This window comes from Coregonus clupeaformis, chromosome 6 (assembly GCF_020615455.1).
Source record: "Coregonus clupeaformis isolate EN_2021a chromosome 6, ASM2061545v1, whole genome shotgun sequence".
Taxonomy (NCBI): Eukaryota; Metazoa; Chordata; class Actinopteri; order Salmoniformes; family Salmonidae; genus Coregonus; species Coregonus clupeaformis.
The window spans coordinates 11415664-11436032 of NC_059197.1; the positions used below are offsets into that span (position 1 = coordinate 11415664).

General features: G+C 45.3%; 1 protein-coding gene across 1 annotated transcript in view; it reads left to right on the forward strand.

Annotated features, from left to right (window-relative positions):
• LOC121568446 overlaps positions 1–19427 on the forward strand; it is a 47726-nt gene extending 28299 nt beyond the window's left edge. The window contains exons 5-7 of the mRNA XM_045220929.1: positions 12726–13329; positions 18375–18517; positions 19404–19427. Of these exons, the coding sequence (XP_045076864.1) occupies positions 12726–13329; positions 18375–18517; positions 19404–19427 (771 nt within the window). The remainder of the gene's footprint in view (positions 1–12725; positions 13330–18374; positions 18518–19403) is intronic.
• Positions 19428–20369: the final 942 nt, after the last annotated feature.

The window sequence follows — 20369 nt, forward strand, 5'->3', positions numbered from 1 at the left end:
CTAACATTGGAGGCTTACACATGTCTGTGAAGTGATTGCATCACATTGTCAGGAAATGACGCCTACTTCAAGTATTTGTGTGCAGGTGTGTGACTTCACTGCACAATAAATATGCTTTAAAATGTGGTTTTGTGGAGTGGTTGCCTTTATGCAATCCAACACATACAGTGAATTCAGAAAGTATTCAGAGCCCTTGACATTTTCCACATTTTGTTATGTTACAGCCATATTCTAAAATGGATTAAAGTTGTTTTTTTCCTCAATCTACACACAATACCCTATAATGACAAAGCAAAAACAGGTTAATTATTTTGGAAATGTATTAAAAATATAAACTGAAATATCACATAAGTATTCAGACCCTTTACTCAGTACTTTGTGGAAGCACCGTTGGCACTGATTACAGCCTCAAGTCTTCTTGGGTATGACACTACAAGCTTGGCACACCTGTATTTGGGGAGTTTCTCCATTCTTCTCTGCAGATCCTCTCAAGCTCTGTCAGGTTGGATGGGGAGCGTTGCTGCACAGCTATTTTCAGGTCTCTCCAGAGATGTTCGATTGGGTTCAAGTCCGGGCTCTGGCTGGGCCACTCAAGGATATTAAGACTTGTCCCGAAGCAACTCCTGTGTTGTCTTGGCTGTGTGCTTAGGTTCCTTGTCCTGTTGGAAGGTGAACCTTCGCCCCCAGTCTGAGGTGAAAAATATCCCCACAGCATAATTCTGCCACCACCATGCTTCAAAGTTGGGATGATGCCAGGTTTCCTCCATATGTGACACTTGGCATTCAGGCCAAAGAGTTAAATCTTGGTTTCATGGTCTGAGTCCTTTAGGTGCCTTTTGGCAAACTCCAAGCAGGCTGTCATGTGCCTTTGATTGAGGAGTGGATTCTGTCTGGAATCTCTACCATAAAGGCCTGATTGGTGCAGTGGTACAGAGATGGTTGTCATTTTGGAAGGTTCTCCCATCTCCACAGAGGAACTCTGGAGCTCTGTCAGAGTGACCATCGGTTTCTTGGTCACCTCCCTGATCAAGGCCCTTCTCCCCTGATTGCTAAGTTCGGTGGCCAGCTCTAGTAAGAGTCTTGGTGGTTCCAAACTTCTTCCATTTAAGAATGATGGATGCCACTGTGTTCTTGGGGACCTTCAATGCTGCATAAATGTTTTGGTACCCTTCCCCAGATCTGTGCCTCAACACAATCCTGTCTCGGAGCTCTACGGACAATTCCTTCGACCTCATGGCTTGGTTTTTGCCCAAAGGTGTTTGATTGTGTTGAGGTCAAGGCTCTGTGCAGGCCAGTCAAGTTCTTCCACACCGATCTCGACAAACCATTTCTGTATGGACATCGCTTTGTGCACGGGGCATTGTCATGCTGAAACAGGAAAGGGCATTCCCCAAACTGTTGCCACAAAGTTGGAAGCACAGAATCTTTTAGAATGTCATTGTATGCTGTAACGTTAAGATTTCCCGTCACTGGAACTAAGGGACCTAGCCTGAACCATGAAAAAACTGCCCCAGACCATTATTCCTCCTCCAAACTTTACAGTTGCATTGGGGCAGTTAGCATTCTTCTGTCATCCACCACACCTAGATTCGTCCATCGGACTGCCAGATGGTGAAGTGTGATTAATCACTCCAGAGAACGTGTTTCCACTACTCCAGACTCCAATGGTGGCGAGCTTTACACCGTCCAGCCGACGCTTGGCATTGCGCATGGTGACCTTAGGCTTGTGTGCGGCTGCTCTGCCATGGAAACCCATTTCACAGAGCTCCCGGCGAACAGTTCTTGTGCTGACGTTACTTCCAGAGGCAGTTTGGAACTCGGTAGTGAGTGTTGCAACCCATGACAGAATGTTTCTTGTGTGTGTATTTTACCCCCTTTATCGATCTTGTCTCGTCGCTGCAACTCCCCAACAGGCTCGGGATGAGAAGGTCGAGTCATGCGTCCTCCGAAACATGACCCGCCAAACTACGCTTCTTAAACACCCGCCCGCTTAACCCGGAAGCCAGCCGCACCAATGTGTCGGAGGAAACACCGTTCAACTGACGACCAAGGTCAGCCTGCAGGCGCCTTGCCCGCCACAAGGAGTCGCTAGACCTCGATGAGCCAAGTAAAGCCCCCCCGGCCAAACCCTCCCCTAACCTGAACAACACTGGGACAGTGCCTAAGACCGCTGTGCCACTCAGGAGGTCCGGACAGATGATTTTTACACGCTATGCGCTTCAGCACTCGGCGGTCCTGTTATGTGAGCTTGTGTGGCCTACCACTTTGCCGCAGAGCCGTTGTTGCTCCTAGAATTTTCCACTTCACAATAACAGCACTTACAGTTGACCGGGGCAGATCTAGCAGGGCAGAAATTTGACAAACTGATATTTTGGAAAGGCGGCATCCTATGACGGTGCCACGTTTAAGGTCACTGAGCTCTTCAGTTAGGCCATTCTACTGCCAATGTTTGTCTATGGAGATTGCATGGCTGTCTGCTCGATTTCATACACCTGTCAGCAAATGGTGTGGCTAAAAAAAAAAAATCACGAATTTGAAGGAGTGTCCACATACTTTTGTATGTAGTCTATATAGTGCAGCTACTGTATTCTCGGGTGTTTAGGTCCAATGACCCCAATTTGATTCACCATCGATAGCACCTGGCACATCGTTCTGGGCGTCCATGAACAGTGAGGGCTGTAGATCAGCACCCTCTGCCACCACAGTAACCACGGTGCGACCGGCCGGGGGCTCTGCACTATAACACCGATAGAGGCGCCCAGCAAGGCCAGCCAACCCAACCAGAAGACCAGCACTAGGTGGGAGCATATTTTCCTCCACCCCTGCCCCCCCGCTTCGAGCTCCAGCTGCTCCTTAGCCATGGCTGCCATTTCGGGGTCTCTGGTTCAGGGTCCGTGATCACCAGCTGGACCATCTCAGAGCAACCCAGACTGCCCGACAAGTGCTAAATGCCACGCTGCCGTAGCCATAGTCACCATCCATGTTCAATGGCATTCTGAATTAGGTTTCTGAAGTTTCAATGATAAGTTCCATAATCGAATATGATTTACATAAAACCAACCTCTCAATTAATAGTTGATAGGCCTACAACTAGGCTACAATTCATTACACTTTAATGACTTCAATGGAGGTGTTACCTACGTGCGACATCTACAACCTAATTTTATTTAAATTTTTAAGGTTGGGCAAAATAGGCTACACACTTATTTCAATTTTTGTGTATACTTTTGATAGAATATTGCTTTCATGTTACTTAACAGCCCCCGTGAAGCTGTAACGCACACCCAGGGAACTCGCCTACCGGACAGATGAAGACTTAACATTAGGATACCGTCAGGATGGAGGACTGGAATGCCCTGATGGTGACCAGTCGGCGCCTGAGTGGCCCTCTTGCCTGTCAAAGTGCTAAATTCCTACCATTCGTTTTAAATCATCCATCCATACCTTGTCAGTTAATTTGAATTATAACTCCATCCTTTAACCCACGTTTAATTTAACCAATATTGATCAGATGAAACAAATAAAGAGTTAGGCTACTGTCAATATTAATTTCTGGAAAAAGCAATATTCTGACCACCTGACACATACAAACAAAATGCAATTTCCCTATATCAGTGACATAAAATAATATATTTAGGCTTACCTTTTGAATTTATAAGATATAATAAATTAAAAGATGAATAACCTACTGTAGTGTCTTAGAGTCTGTGATTGTGCTGACCTTTGCAAAAAGTGTGTTAGAGGAAACTTGGCTCTAGGATTTTGCTGATGTTGCAAATGGTGTAACAGATGAACTTTACTCTACTTTGCTGAAACATCTGGAAAGCATTACTAAAGTTCCTGGAAAAAAGGATATGGGGAGAGATGTGAAAAAGGCCAGGGATTGGATATTAGAATCACGCCATACTATGTCATATATGATATAAATACCATGTCTTGAACAGGAGGGGGAAGAATAGCGAATTACAGAATTGGCTCCTGCTGTTCTTCAGATATCTGCAGGTATCTGTAAATCTGACGCTGAAACTCTTTGTTATAATAAACCTTTATAAACAAAGTACAGTGTCGGCGGACTTCTTATCATCACGGCATTATCAGCAAAGGTTTGTTTTCGACCACACTACCCTTCCTTGCCTCTCACATTTGTCACACCCAGAGATGCATGTGCAAACAATTTACTTAATGTCATGTTGTTCTCAAGGCATAAAAATGCTGAATTATGTTAGGAATTTCCATCGATAATAGAAAGGCATGACTATTTTTAAGACTAAGCTACATTGCTTTATTTCTTGTTACAAAAGTAATAAACTGCTAGAAAACATTGTTAACAACCAACACCGTATTGTGTGACATCCAACCACGCCAGTGTGTTTGATGGCTAATAATTCCATGTTGGAATGAGATGATAAAATGGTCCCCATTTCAACCCAATACCTTGGTCTTTCTATTACTGTTGAAAATAGTATTCTAAGATATACTGGTACTGAGAAATACACACCAGAGTACAAAGTGACAATCTGCCCCGGTCTCCCCTAATATCAGTTAAATCCAATGCAATGATCTGTCTAAAAGCAACATAACTCACCTGATAACTAGCAGCAGTCTTGTCTTTGGGTCCTCTTGGCTTCCTACTATTCTTTTAGTCTTTATCCTGCTCTTCCACTGCATTTGCTGTCGGCAGACCAGTTCTATCCAGTTGGTTGTGTTTTTTTGGCCTCTGTAAATGTTCAAGGGGTATGGTGGTGAGAGGGGCACTGTGTCTGTCGGGCAGCAGGTAGCTTAGTGATTAAGAGCGTTGTGCCAGTAACCGAAAGGTAGCTGGTTCTAATCCCCAAGCCGACTAGGTGAAAAATCTGTCGATGTGCCCTTGAGCAAGGCACTTAACCCTAATTGCTCATGTAAGTCGCTCTGGATAAGAGTGTCTGCTAAATGACTTAAATGTCTGTCAAATGACAACTTGGCTGGAGCAATTAGTATGGAAATGTTGTCTCGCCACTCCCTGACAACACATTCTGGAGAACCCGTGCTCAACTGAGGCCTTGGTAGGACTTCATTAGTGCAATGTCTCCCTACTTGTTTGTTTAGATCACGTGTCAGACTCGTTCCACGGAGGGCCGAGTGTCAGTGGGTTTCTGATCCTCCCTTGTACTTGATTGATTAATTAAGGTCACTGATTAGTAAGGAACTCCCCTCACCTGGTTGTCTAGGTCTTAATTGAAAGGAAAAACCAAAAACCAGCATACACAAGGCCCTCCTGGTAGATGCATACAACTGGCCAAAATAAAGTTCTGGAACGATATCAATGGTTCGTTATGGAACTGTCTTGTCTTCTTCTCCCTTGGTCCTTAGTCTAACCCTGTAGTGTTGTATCTATCAGTCTGAAGGCTGTAATTAAACACTTTAGGAGTAAGAGCCCACTCCGCTCCATTAAAAACAACAGGACAAATTGTTCACAGAATGCAATTTTATTTCATTCATTTCATGCCTCTTGGGTCAGCTAAAGGTTTAAATCCGATGCCCATACAGTCATCAAATCACTGACATACAATTGTGAAAGTTCTCATGGTAATCTGTTGTGCTGTCGAATCCTCTTGGATCCTATTTCCTCCTGATTTCATAGAATTCAAACAGACATGCTGCAGCAGTGTTTGATCTCTAGTCTAGCTATTTTTTACCTCTGACCTCTGCCATGGAATACAGTTACTATGTTCATCCATTTGGTATGATCCAAAGGAAGAATAAAGTAACCATACAACTACAGAGAGCTTTGTAAGGCAGCACAATGACATGTGTTGAAAAGAAAACATGCAAACAGCAAAACACTTATTTTTCACAAACAGTTCAACAATTCACCTGTAGCTATACTACCTTACGCATCACACTGGTCTAAATCATGTCTAACTGTGAGCACCTGTGCTCTAAACTGCAAAAGGTCACATTTTATGAGGTACAGTATGTGTGCCAATAATCCCACACCCCATGTTATCCTCTGCTCTCTCTCTCTCTCTCTCTCTCTCTCTCTCTCTCTCTCTCTCTCTCTCTCTCTCTCTCTCTCACAGCATCATCGTCATGACACACATCTATTCATGTCTCCTATGCTCCCTCACAGGATTGTGCAGATTATTTCGTGTAGGCCATCACAGGACACATGCATATCAGAGGCTTCACTGGTCTGTGATGGTTGAACGGGTGTTTTGTCAACTTGATTTACAGCTGTAGTATGGAGTTGCACATTGCTTAAACATTTTAATTTGCTTTTAAATGAAATAACATGATCAGCCTTATTCATAAGCTTCTAGTCTTGAAGAAAAGTAATCAGATCTACCCAGGTACTGTAAAGTGTAAAGTAAGAAAGTTAATCAATATTATATCTAACTGTCATGTATTTTAAAGAAACGTTTTGGAATATGTCATTCTTCCCTTACTGGAAAATGCTAACTATTTCATATTTTCTGATGATACAGTAGACTTGTTGATAGACAGTGTAAATGAGGAACAGAGAAGAGATGAATGGCTAAGGGAAGGACCAGGTCAAAACCCCTCCCACCATAGTTCTTTATTTAGCCATTGGCTGATTCCTCAGCTGAAAGGTGGAGTCCCCAGTTGGAATTGGTCACCATGGATACGTGAGGCTGAAGAATACATTTCCATGGAAACAATTGAGCAGGGCACTGCTAGTACTGTAAACACAATCACAACATCCAAGTTGTTTTGCCTAAGAAGACTTGACCGTGTTTGTTTGAGTGTGGAGTTCACAAACATTGGAATGAACACAAGGGCCAAACACTTCCCAGCGTAAATGCATTGTAGTGAACTCCACACAGTTGTCTTAGGGCTGCATGGATTTGTCCACTTTGTACACAACTTCTAAATCTCCCACTCTCACAGCCACAGAGAGCTGGGGCAAACACAGGCAGATAAAGTCAACAAACACTTACTATACATATATGCACTTTCATAGCAGGAGAACATATACCGCACCCTGAGAAAGCCTGAGATAAACAATATCAAATGCTGCAATGGCTGTTGTGTCATTCTCATGAAACTGTAAAAAAATTGTCATTTTTCACGAAATGTCCTTTTGAATCACTGAGATTAGGATCTGTACTTATCTATTTCATAATTATTATTATGTTTTTTGATCAGATATGCATTTTAACAATATTTTCACAAAATTCTCATTACCTCATTACATCAACAGTTTTCGAAGTCCAAAAAAGTAGTAAAAAAATCTATATTTCTAATATATATTTTTAGATTGCTCCCCTAATGAAAATACCTGAGTTAAACAAAACACTGAAAATAAAAATATGTCTAATGAAATTATACAATTATTATTAAATTAAATCGGACTTTTTCCCAATTTGAGCTCTTGAACCGTTTCGGTAATGAGAAGGCCAAGTGGGGTAAAGGGGGTGTTTGAGAATAAGAACCTTTTCTGAAGGCATATAAGCGAATACATTAACTTCACTCGTGCTCATCTAAGGACTACTCCTCTAGATGATCCATCATGGGTGAATTAAACTTGATTTAATTTTTACAGGAACTTGACAAAGTGTTACGGTAATGAGACACATGTCCACAGACACTGTGTTCGTACGTAATACATATTATAGTTTAATGTAAACTTCAACTAGTATACCATTTTTATGATTTATGAATAAACTACAGCAACATATTTTGTTTTATTCAAATAAGTTAGGTTTTAAATAAAATGATCCGAACATTTAAAATACTAAACTAAAGATCTTAGTCCTTAGAATGATAGTTGATTTTTGCAGAATGATAGTTGATTTTTGCAGATGCATCATGGTTTTGTAACTCAATTTGATACAGACATTTAAAAACTGGTTTCCTGAGAATTACCCTGTTAATTAAACAAAGTCACTCCCCGCTCAGCAAGATTGATCCATTTTGTATGTTAGCCGATATCTCTGCACCATCACCTCAGTTTGCAAACACTTAAGGCAAAAGTATGATTTGGAAAGGAAAAGTGTGTGAAAAGACTATTCCACTCAGAGGCTCCTGAATATAAAAAAGTACCTTTCCCTGTCAGACTTCTGTAAAGGGTTAAAGAGAGAGGGGTTTGTGTCACGTTTCTGCCAGCCTTAATCTGTGTACTCAAGGATGTGGCAGGCCCTTGTTACCCAAAGCTCTGTGGCTCCACGGTGTTAATTTGGGAGATCAGTATGATATAAAAGAGGAGGTTACTGCTCAACATAAATCTTCTTCTCTCACACAGTTTGTTATGGAAAGATTATCACCACCATTTATTTTCCACTGACATTCTGCCTGCTTGTTTTGCATTGACCTATAAAGCGATTACTGAAATGTGTTGTTGTGAAACTGGTTTGTTTGTGTGTGAACCTTGAAGTGAAATACATCATTGTCAGTATTTTGAGGTGGATGTGGTGTTGGAGTCAGGCGCAGGACACAGAAGCTTAGTCCAAACAGACTTTACTTGTCAGAAAATGACAATACAAAATAAAGGGCCTCAAACAACGGAGGCGAGCGATACGCAAAACAGTGCGTAAAACACTAAACATAAGCGATGCGCAAACAGTGCGTCAATACACTTAATAACAAGATAGCAAAATCCAAAACCCCAACGGACAGGCGTACAACAACACACAACTACAAACAAAACCAAAGGAAACTTATAGGTGACATAATCAGGACAGGATAAGACACAGGTGCACCAAACAGACAAAACCGAACAAACATAGAGAACATCAAACGGTAGCAGCTAGTACTCCGGGGACGACGAACGCCGAAGCCTGCCCGAACAAGGAGGAGGAGCAGTCTCGGCGGAATTCGTGACAGTACCCCCCCCCCCTTGACGCGCGGCTCCAGCCGTGCGCCGACCCCGGCCTCGGGGACGGCCAGGAGGACGTGGAGCAGGGCACGTAGGATGACTACGATGGAACTCAGTCAGGAGGGATGGATCTAAAATGTCCCTCCGAGGCACCCAGCACCGTTCCTCCGGACCGTATCCCTCCCACTCCACGAGATATTGTAGACCCCCCATCCGACGTCTCGAATCCACAATGGACCGTACTGAGTACGCCGGAGCCCCCTCGATGTCCAGTGGGGGCGGAGGGGTCTCCCTTATCTCACTCTCCTGGAGTGGACCAGCTACCACCGGCCTGAGGAGAGACACATGGAATGAGGGGTTAATATGATAGTCATTGGGCAGTTGCAAGTCCTCAGGACTTTAAATCGCCCCACAAACCGCCGGCCAAGCTTCCGGCAGGGCAGGCGAAGGGGCAGGTTTCGAGTCGAGAGCCAGACTCGATCTCCAGGGGTGTAGACTGGACCCTCACTGCAGTGGAGGTCGGCGCTCGCCTTCTGCCTGCGGATGGCCCGCTGCAGATGGACATGGGCAGCGTTCCACGTCTCCTCCGAGCGCCAAAACCACTCATCCACCGCAGGAGCCTCGATCTGGCTTTGATGCCATGGTGCCAGAACCGGCTGATAACCTAACACACACTGAAAAGGGGTCAGGTTAGTAGAGGAGTGGCGGAGAGAGTTCTGAGCCATCTCTGCCCAGGGGATATACCCCGACCACTCCTCCGGCCGGCCCTGGCAATAGGATCTCAGAAACCTACCCACATCCTGGTTTACTCTCTCCACCTGCCCATTACTCTCCGGGTGATAACCCGAGGTAAGGCTAACCGAGACCCCCAAGCGTTCCATGAACGCCCTCCAGACTCTAGAGGTGAACTGGGGACCCCGATCAGACACTATATCCTCGGGAACCCCGTAGTGCCGGAAGACGTGGATGAACAAAGCCTCAGCGTCTGTAGGGCAGTAGGGAGACCCGGCATAGGAATGAGACGACAGGCCTTAGAGAACCGATCCACAACGACCAGAATAGTGGTATTCCCCTGGGAGGGGGGAAGGTCCGTGACAAAGTCCACCGAGAGGTGAGGCCACGGCCATGGTGGAACGGGCAGGGGTTGTAACTTCCCCCTGGGCAGGTGTCTAGGCGCCTTACACTGAGCGCACACCGAGCAGGAGGAGACATAAACCCTCACGTCCTTAGTCAATGTTGGCCACCAGTATTTAACACTAAGGCAGTGCACTGTCCGGCCAATACCTGGATGTCCAGAGGAGGGTGACGTATGAGCCCAATAAATGAGCCGATCACGGACCTCGAGCGGCACGTACGTCCGACCCACTGGACACTCTGGGGGAGTAGGGTCGGTGCGTAACGCCCGCTCAATTTCCGCATCGACCTCCCATACCACCGGTGCCACCAGACAAGACTCCGGCAGTATGGGAGTGGGCTCAATGGACCTCTCCTCTGTGTCATACCGCCGGAACAGGGCGTCTGCCTTACCGTTCTGGGACCCTGGGATGTACGTGATCTTAAAAACTAACCGGGTCAGGAACATGTTCCACCTAGCCTGACGAGGGTTTAATCTCCTAGCTGCCCAGATGTACTCCAGGTTTCGATGGTCGGTCGGAATGAGAAAAGGGTGTTGAGCCCCCTCAAGCCAATGCCTCCACACCTTTAGGGCTTGAACCACGGCTAACAGCTCCTTGTCCCCTACATCATAATTACGCTCCGCCGGGCTGAGCTTCTTAGAATAAAAAGCGCAGGGACGGAGCTTAGCGACAGTACTGCCCCAATACCGGCCTCTGACGCGTCCACCTCTACCTGGAACGCTAAAGCGGGGTCCGGGTGCGCCAGCACCGGAGCCGAGGTGAACAGGTCTTTCAGTTTACAAAACGCCCTGTCCGCTTCAGCATACCACTGCAAACGCACCGGGCCCCCCTTCAGCAGGGAAGTAATGGGAGCTGCTACCTGTCCAAAACCCCGGATAAACCTCCGGTAGTAATTGGCAAAACCCAAAAACTGCTGCACCTCTTTCACAGTGGTTGGGGTTTGCCAGTTACGCACGGCTGACACACGGTCAATCTCCATCTTCACCCCTGACGCGGACAACCGATGACCCAAGAAGGAGATGGACTCCTGGAAAAACAGACATTTCTCTGCCTTGACATACAAGTCATGCTCCAACAGTCTACCCAACACTCAGCGTCCCAGGGCTACATGCTCGGCACGTGTAGCAGAGTACACTAATATGTCGTCAATGTACACTACCACTCCCTGCCCATGCAGGTCCCGGAAGATCTCGTCCACAAATGATTGGAAGACTGAAGGAGCATTCATTAACCCGTATGGCATGACAAGATACTCATAATAACCTGAGGTGGTACTAAATGCTGTCTTCCATTCATCCCCCTCCCTAATGCGCACCAAGTTATAAGCGCTCCTGAGATCCAGTTTTGTGAAGAACCGCGCCCCGCGTAATGATTCAGTCATACTCGCAATCAGAGGAAGAGGGTAACTGTATTTCACAGTGATCTGATTGAGACTACGATAATCAATACACGGGCGCAAACCTCCATCTTTCTTTTTCACAAAAAAGAAACTTGAGGACGCAGAGGGAAGTGGAGGGCCGTATGTATCCCTGTTTCAGGGACTCAGCTATGTATGTCTCCATAGCCACCGTCTCCTCTTGAGACAGAGGATACACATGCCCCCTGTCTGGAGGTTTATCGCACAATCTCCCTGCCTATGAGGTGGCAATCGTGTCGCCCTCGTCTTGCTGAACACGAGTGCCAAATCCTCATACTCAGGGGAGAACTCCGCATAGCTGATGGTGGCGGCGTCTATTCCCCTCCATTCGGCGTTGGCCCACTCCAACGCCTTGCCGGAGAGACAGGAGATGAGGGCGGACACGCTCTCGTATCCCGAGGGCGGCGGATGTATGGTGGCCAGGTAGAGTTCCACCTGCAGGAGGAACCCCTGACACCCGGCTGCTGTGCCATCATACGCCCTCGGGAGCGAGAGCCGAATCCCACTGGATTCCGGAACCAGTCTGGTGGGACTGGCCGATGGTGGTGGTACTGTAGGAGGAGGTGTGGGCACGCCTCCCCTTTCCCATCGGCGCAGGGTGTTCATGACTTCCTGCATGGCGGAGCTGAGTTGCTGGATCCTGGCGTCCTGGCAGCTGACCCGATCCTCCAGCAACTCGGTGCCGCCGCTTGCTCCTGCTGACTCCATGAATGGTGTGTTGTTCTGTCAGTATTTTGAGGTGGATGTGGTGTTGGAGTCAGGCGCAGGACACAGAAGCTTAGTCCAAACAGACTTTACTTGTCAGAAAATGACAATAAAAAAATAAAGGGCCTCAAACAACGGAGGCGAGCGATACGCAAAACAGTGCGTAAAACACTAAACATAAGCGATGCGCAAACAGCGCGTCAATACACTTAATAACAAGATAGCAAAATCCAAAACCCCAACGGACAGGCGTACAACAACACACAACTACAAACAAAACCAAAGGAAACTTATAGGTGACATAATCAGGACAGGATAAGACACAGGTGCACCAAACAGACAAAACCAAACAAACATAGAGAACATCAAACGGTAGCAGAGACGACGAATGCCGAAGCCTGCCCGAACAAGGAGGAGGAGCAGTCTCGGCGGAATTCGTGACAATCACAAAGGTTAGGTGCTTTGGAAAATGTTTGTAATACCTTGATGGATTTTATATAACATAATCCGTGCTTGGATCTGCAAAACCTAAAGACGATTAATTCCAGTATCCAGCAGAAATTTTAGAATTTCTTATGCTCACTGCTGATCTATCCACTCTCCATCTGTCGTCTTCAGTCTTCTATAAACAGACAGTTTTGGGGAAATATAGTTGCCTAAACAACTTCTCCCATACGCTTTTTTCCCCTTCTACACTTGTGTTTGTCAATGTTTTTCAAGATACACAGTTCACCATTTGTTTGGGTTCACATATAATGAGACTGTCCCTGTGTTGTTACTGCTGAATGCCAACCTCTCACTAACCCCCCATGTCCCTTCTCTCTCTCTCTCTCCTCAGGATGAATTCGATAAGCTCTGTCACTTCTGCTATTCGCGCACCGATTCCCTCCTCCTCAGTGTGGTCAGCCCTGCCTTCGTCCAGAACGTCTGGGAGAAGTGGGTCCCCGAGATCCGCCGCCGCTGCCCACTCGCGCCCATGCTGCTGGTGGGAACCCAGTGTGACCTGCGCAAGCACGTCAAGGTGCTGATCGAGCTGGCCTGCCGGAGGGAGTGGCCCGTGGCCAAGGTGGACGCCCACTCCCTGGCGGACAAAGTGGGCGCCGTGGCGTACCTGGAGTGCTCGGCGCACAGCCAGAAGAACCTGAAGGAGGTGTTTGACGCGGCCATCGCCGTGGGGATGAAGCATGCCAATAGGAGGGCGCGGCGGGGACTCTTCAGATCCTCCGATGTCCTGGAATGCGACAAGTCAATGATGTGTCAGTGAAAAACAGTAACTTAGTTACTTTGTAGTCCAGTTTGCACTTATGTGTTTGGTGAGATATGGTGCAAGAATGTGTGACCTATGTTTGGCCGTTTCCTACCATTGGTTCCTGAGATCTGAAGGGCGTTACAAACTTCTGATATGCAGAGATTACACAGTCTCTTCTGCAAATGAAAAAGAGAACAAGTTATGACAAATTATGAACATTTAATATACAAAATTACTCCTATTCAGTCACACACATCTAGGCCTCTATGTCGCTTTTTGAACTCTGAATGATGAGTTGTGAGTGACTTCCTTGCTGGTGACTCCTCCCCCTGGTGGCAGGCCAGGTATGTCCTCAGAGACCAGAAACGTCATCACGTACAGCAGGTCAGGGTCCTTGTCCCGCGACCTTAGCAAATTGACCATCTCTACACACACAGACAAAGTGAGTGAGTTATGTAATGATTGGTCACTGTCCTCAGATGGGAGAATTAAGCTGCCATTGTCTCAGAGTTCTTGTTATTGTTATACATTTTCATTTTGATGTGAATTCATATTAATATGAAAGCCTACTGTGAGTGAGTTCAAGCCAAGATGGTTTGTTGGCGTATGATTCATTTCAATAATGTAATTTGTTACCCCACACATTGAGAAGCTAAATGAAATGCCATGAAAAAAAGCTAACATAAAGCTGTCACTATTGATATTGAAGTTTACTTGAGGAATAATATGATGATGAGGAATATTCTTTGCTTGCTTAATGTTAAAGTGAACAGAGAAGAAAATAAGTGTCATTATGACATCACAATGGAGAACAGGACTTTGAAGTCTCAGAGTGGGAAGATATTTACATGACACCGCAGGTGGAGGGATATTGTGATGTCATAATTGTGTACTGACTGAATTTTGGAAATGGAAGCTGAGAAGCAAGGTTCATTGTGTGCAACAACATAACCCATCTAGCTTAAGTACAGATTCAAATGAGGTATGCCTGTTCTGTTGCCATTGGTAAAGTGAGGCTCTTCTTGGCCAGGTTAATAGGCCTAGCTATCAGCTGGTGTGGCCCTGAGACCCTGACAGTCTAACACACACACTCACCCATAATCCTTCACTGTGTTGCCCTCACCTCTCTCCCTCTCTCTATAGCTCCCTCTCATAATCATGCTATTTAGAGGTCAGGTACAGGTTGAGCCAGTGTAAGACCTGAATAAGATAACTGCTTACATAATGCTTGGTACATTAGGTATGTAATGATGTAGGCCCTTCAACACACACCCTGTCCAGTGCTGAGTGCCATCATGTACTCCCCCTTCACAAAGGTGGTGACCCTTGTGGCCTAAATAATTATTGCCCTATTTCTAAACTTTCTTGCCTAGCTAACATGTTAGAATCCTTGATTAATTCTCAGCTAAGATCTTTCTTATCTTTGAAATGTATTCTAAAATGTACATCGGTCGGGTTTTAGACCAGGTCATAGCGCTATCTCTGCTGCTTCTCTAGTTATAAATGTTGTGGTTAACTGTATGGATAAAAGGCAACATTGTGCTGCCCTATTCATTGACCTGTCAAAGGCTTTCGATACTGTTGATCACTCACTTCTAATTCTGAGGTTTTCCTCAATTGGCCTAGACCAGGCTGCATGTAACTGGTTTAAAAATTACTTGACAGATAGAACTCAATGTGTATCTACTGATGGTGTTAAATTAGGTTTTCTGGATATCACGAAAGGTGTCCCGCAGGGGTCGATTCTGGGTCCTGTACTTTTTACATGAACAATATCGACTTGTCTGTAACAAAAGTGTAACCTGCACTGTATGCCGATGATACTGTTGTGTATGCTATTGCCTCCACGGTTGACCAGACTCTATCTGAACTACATTCTGCCTTCATTGTATCACAGAAAAACATTATTGAACTGAAATTAGTATTGAATGCAGGATTAACGAAGTATATATTGTTCTCTACACGCTTAGAAAAAAAGTACTATCTAGAACCTAAAAGGGTTCTTCGGCTGTCCCCATAGGAGAACCCTTTGAAAAACCCTTTTTGGTTCCAGGTAGAACCTTTTTGAGTTCCATGTAGAACCTTTTACACAGAGGGTTCTACATAGAACCCCAAAGAGGTCTACCTAGGGCTGTGGCGGTCACGAAATCTCGTCAGCCGGTGATTGCCAAGCAAATAACTGTTGGTCTCACGGTAATTGACTGTGAATTAACATAAACACATTTAACATCTCCTGGCTTCCACACATTGCCTACAAGCCACTGATGCAGACCTTTGGAAATCTACATTTTAAAAAGTATAATAAATCCATGTAATATAGCCTACACCTTCACAATAAAACCATGATTTATTTTAGACAGGTCTAAAGAAACATGATATGAAGAAAATGTAGTCCATTTCAGAAGAACAGACTACTATACTCTGAGACCCCGTGTAGCTCAGTTGGTAGAGCATGGCGCTTGCAACGGCAGCGTTGTGGGTTCGATTCCCACGGGGGGCCAGTATGAAAAAAAAAGGTATGCACTCACTAACTGTAAGTCGCCCTGGACAAGAGCGTCTGCTAAAATGACTAAAATGTCAAATGTAAATGTTAGATCCTTATCTGGCTATGGCTGTGGGCTACACTAGTTCATTTAGCAGACAAGATTTGCTTAGAATTCTGTGGCATTATTTTATAGTATGAAGGAAGGATATTTTCTACAAAGGATTTGAGGGAGTGCGCACATGCGGCTATTCTGTGATGAGCGGTTAACAAAGAAATAGGTATTCCTATATGCTTAATTTAGAGTTATTAATGTAACTTTAGTTTTTCTAAACGTTGGGCAATTGTTTTTATTTTCAATTCATTGTAAAGCTGCATGATCAAATCAAATCAAATTGTATTTGTCACATGCGCCGAATACAACAGGTGTAGACCTTACAGTGAAATGCTTACTTACAAGCCCTTAACCAACAATGCAGTTTTAAGAAAGAACACCAAATAAAATCACAAACAAATACAATATAAAATAATACGAAATAAAAGTAACAAATAATTAAAGAGCAGCAGTAAAAATAACAATAGTGAAGCTATATACAGGGGGTACTGGTACCGAGTCAATGTGCGGGGGCACCGGTTAGTCAAGGTAATTGGGGTAATATGTACATGTAGGTAGAGTTATTAAAGTGACTATGCATAGATAATAAACAGAGAGTAGCAGCAGCGTAAAAGAGGGGTGGGGGGGCAATGCAAATAGTCTGGGTAGCCATTTGATTAGATGTTCAGAAGTCTTATGGCTTGGGGGGTAGACTTGGCGCTACGGTACCGCTTGCCATGCGGTAGCAGAGAGAACAGTCTATGACTAGTGTGGCTGGAGTCTTTGACAATTTTTAGGGCCTTCCTCTGACACTGCCTGTTATAGAGGTCCTGGATGGCAGGAAGCTTGGCCCCAGTGATGTACTGGGCCGTACGCACTACCCTCTGTAGTGCCTTGCGGTCGGAGGCCGAGCAGTTGCCATACCAGGCAGTGATGCAACCAGACAGGATGCTCTCGATGGTGCAGCTGTAGAAACATTTGAGGATCTGAGGACCCATGCCAAATCTTTTCAGTCTCCTTAAAGGGAATAGGTTTTTTCATGCCCTCCTCACGACTGTCTTGGTGTGCTTGGACCATGTTAGTTTGTTGGTGATGTGGACACCAAGGAACTTGAAGCTCTCAACCTGCTCCACTACAGCCCCATCGATGAGAATGGGGGCGTGCTCGGTCCTCTTCTTATTCCTGTAGTCCACAATCATCTCCTTTGTCTTGATCACGTTGAGGGAGAGGTTGTTGTCCTGGCACCACACGGCCAGGTCTCTGACCTCCTACCTATAGGCTGTCTCGTCGTTGTCGGTGATCAGGCCTACCACTGTTGTGTCATCGGCAAACTTAAAGATGGTGTAGGAGTCGTGCCTGGCCATGCAGTCATGAGTTAACAGGGAGTACAGGAGAGGACTAAACATGCACCCTTGAGGGGCCCCTGTGTTGAGGATCAGCGTGGCAGATGTGTTATTGCCTACCCTTACCACCTGGGGTCGGCCCGTCAGGAAGTCCAGGATCCAGTTGCAGAGGGAGGTGTTCAGTCCCAGGGTCCTTACCTTAGTGATGTGCTTTGAGGGCACTATGGTGTTGAATGCTAAGCTGTATTCAACAAACAGCATTCTCACGTAGGTGTTCCTTTTGTCTAGTTGGGAAAGCACAGCGTGGAGTGCAATAGAGATTGCATCATCTGTGGGTCTGTTGGAGCGGTATCCTTCCCTCCTCTCTTCCATAAGGTAATCCCTGGCAGTGGGTGCTTTTATTTGTCCTGTTACACACAAGTGTGTAATGGAAATGTGTTTTTTTTGCACATTCCCATGCCCTCTGAGACACCCGCAGGCAATGGGGTCACGGCCAGGGTCGGCTTTGTATAGCGCCCCTGGAGCAATTAGGGCTAAGTGCCTTTCTCAAGGGTACAACAACATCATTTGCTTGTTTTTTCACCTTATCAGCTCCAGTATTCGAGGCCCAGTGGTCTAACCTCGAGAATTCCTGCCGCTGATGTGTAGGTGATTGAAGCCAAAAAATTGCTCGTAATGGAAACATGTGGCAGAAACTATTAGGGGAGAACTTGGCAATAAACTATTTGGGGGAGAACTTGGCAAGAAATTAGAAGAAGGTGAGCAAGAAAATGCAACTTTCATATGTTTCCTTTCAGGCTCTTGTCGTGGGAGATGGTCCGACTCCTTGGACACCTTCTCAGTTAATCACATCGTTCTCAAGTGGACCACACAGCCTCTTCCTGTATGATGTAAGAAGCTCTGACTTTTATGTTTGATGATTAAATACAATGACACAACCCTGACATTCTTTGACCTCTGACTCCAACAACTGCCTCTACACGGCTGATTGGAATAGTGTGATTTCTGAGATTAAGTTTCAAAATCTTATCAAAATGACCTGACGGAATAACAGAGATCATGTCTGAAATTTGATTTCTCTGACAGATGTAACTCTCACTCTCCGTCTCTCTTTCTAATTCCCTCTCGGACAGGTTTTGGGATGACGGCCCCATCCACAACAGAGGGCAAAGTCCTCCTGGTAATCTACGGCCTGCTGGGCTGCTCTGCCACCATTCTCTTCTTCAACCTTTTCCAGGATAGGGTCATCACCATTTTTGGGTTTCCTCATGCGATGGTACCACCGAAAGAGAACACACAACATCAGGCTAGGGGGCAACGGCAACCAACACGAGGGTGGAGGAGAGGAAAGAGGGGTGGAGGCCCTCTGTGTATTCGGTCACTCTCAAACTGCCTCCTCATGCTCCTGGGGGTATGCTGTACCTACTCCCTTTTCAATGCCCTGTCTGTCATCATCAAACGGGCTGAACTGGATCCTGAGTCAGCTGATCCATCTGCGTAGCTGCCTGTGCCACGGCCGACCTCTACGATGCCACTGTTTCCCATGTTCCTGCCAAACCCGTTTGATAAATGCTTTTGTGCTGATGCCACAGTGGAAACCCTGTGCCACAGGTTCATGGACTTGAGCACCACCAAGGCAGGAGCGATGGGGCAACATCAGCACAGGCTTCCCGGATGGGACTGGAATGACAGCTCCTGACTGGAGGGACACAGGCTACAAAATGTCCGGCATGGTTTGCCTGCATATAGACAACACTGTTAATTTAAAGCTGCAATATGTAACTTTTTGGGCGATGTGACAAAATTCACATCGAAATGTGAGTTATAGATCTGTCATTTTCATTGAGAAGAAGCGATAGAACTGTTCTATGTGCACTATTTCTATGTTTCCCGTCTTTAAGTTTTGGTTTTGCATCTTTTACTTTCGGTTTTGTACACCAACTTCAAAAAAAAAAATCATCTTTAAAAAAACGTTGCAATGTATCCTTAATTTTCTCAATGTATCGTGAAACCAGTTTTACTCTCCCCATAAAGTCCATTAGGCCTGTGATGATGGTTGTGTTTCAGTACTTAAGAGTTTACTGTGGAAAACCCCTGAGGCTCCCCCAAAACATAGCAGTTTCTGCAGCACACTCTGACACTCTCCTCCTTTCGGTGCCAAGGTGTCTGGCTTCAGAACACTCTGACCCTGACCTTTTTCAACTGACCTCTGATTGGTTGACATCTGGTGATCAGAATCACCAGACATATCTAGCCAGTCAGTTGCAGGCAATTACCTGGTTTTGACCAGTTTAGGCTGCTCTGACCTCAGTTTCCTACAGCTGCACAGAGAGTGCATGCTCCTGTATCTCTGTGCTGCTACTTTCACCTCTGGACTTCTCCCATCCTTGGACTACCACCTGTGGACACCTTTCTTGCTACAACCTCTGAACACCTTTAGTGTTTGTGCATCACTGCCCAGAGTAAGTGGACTTTGTGGAGCCAGAGTGCCTTTACAGTTATCTTATGTGCATATTGTGTGTTACAATGTCATAAGTCCATTACTACATTTTACATTTACATTTTAGTCATTTAGCGGACACTCTTATCTAGAGCGACTTTACAGTTTTAGTGAGTGCATACATTTTTCATACTATTTATTGTTGTTGTTGGGTGTAACTATGTTAATATTTCACCTGTATGTACATTTAATAGCTTTATGGTCGAGCTATGAGTACTGTTACTGTTGGGACAATAGTTACTCTACTTGCCATTAAAACCTATAGGCCTAAGTTGGCCACCTGCCATGAGGTAATTAGCATCCAATAATGCTGCCACTTCCAGTTCCTATTGTCATGTTACTTTTCCAAGATGGCAGCCCCCATAGCCTTGTTTATATTAACATGCTAGCTTAATTAGCCACGTAGCATGCTAACCGGAATGCTAACATGTATGCGAACTTGTGCCAACTACGTATGGCGTTTATACTGTTATGTTATCTTATACTGTTTATTATGTTAGCTTATATCATTTTCCTACTAGCTTATTAGCCTCCCAGCTATTTGCTTATCCTTTCCTTAATTGTCTGTAGTATGTTAGTCTAGCCGCTAATGTATGCTTGTAACCATTATGCCTTAGTGTCTACTGCA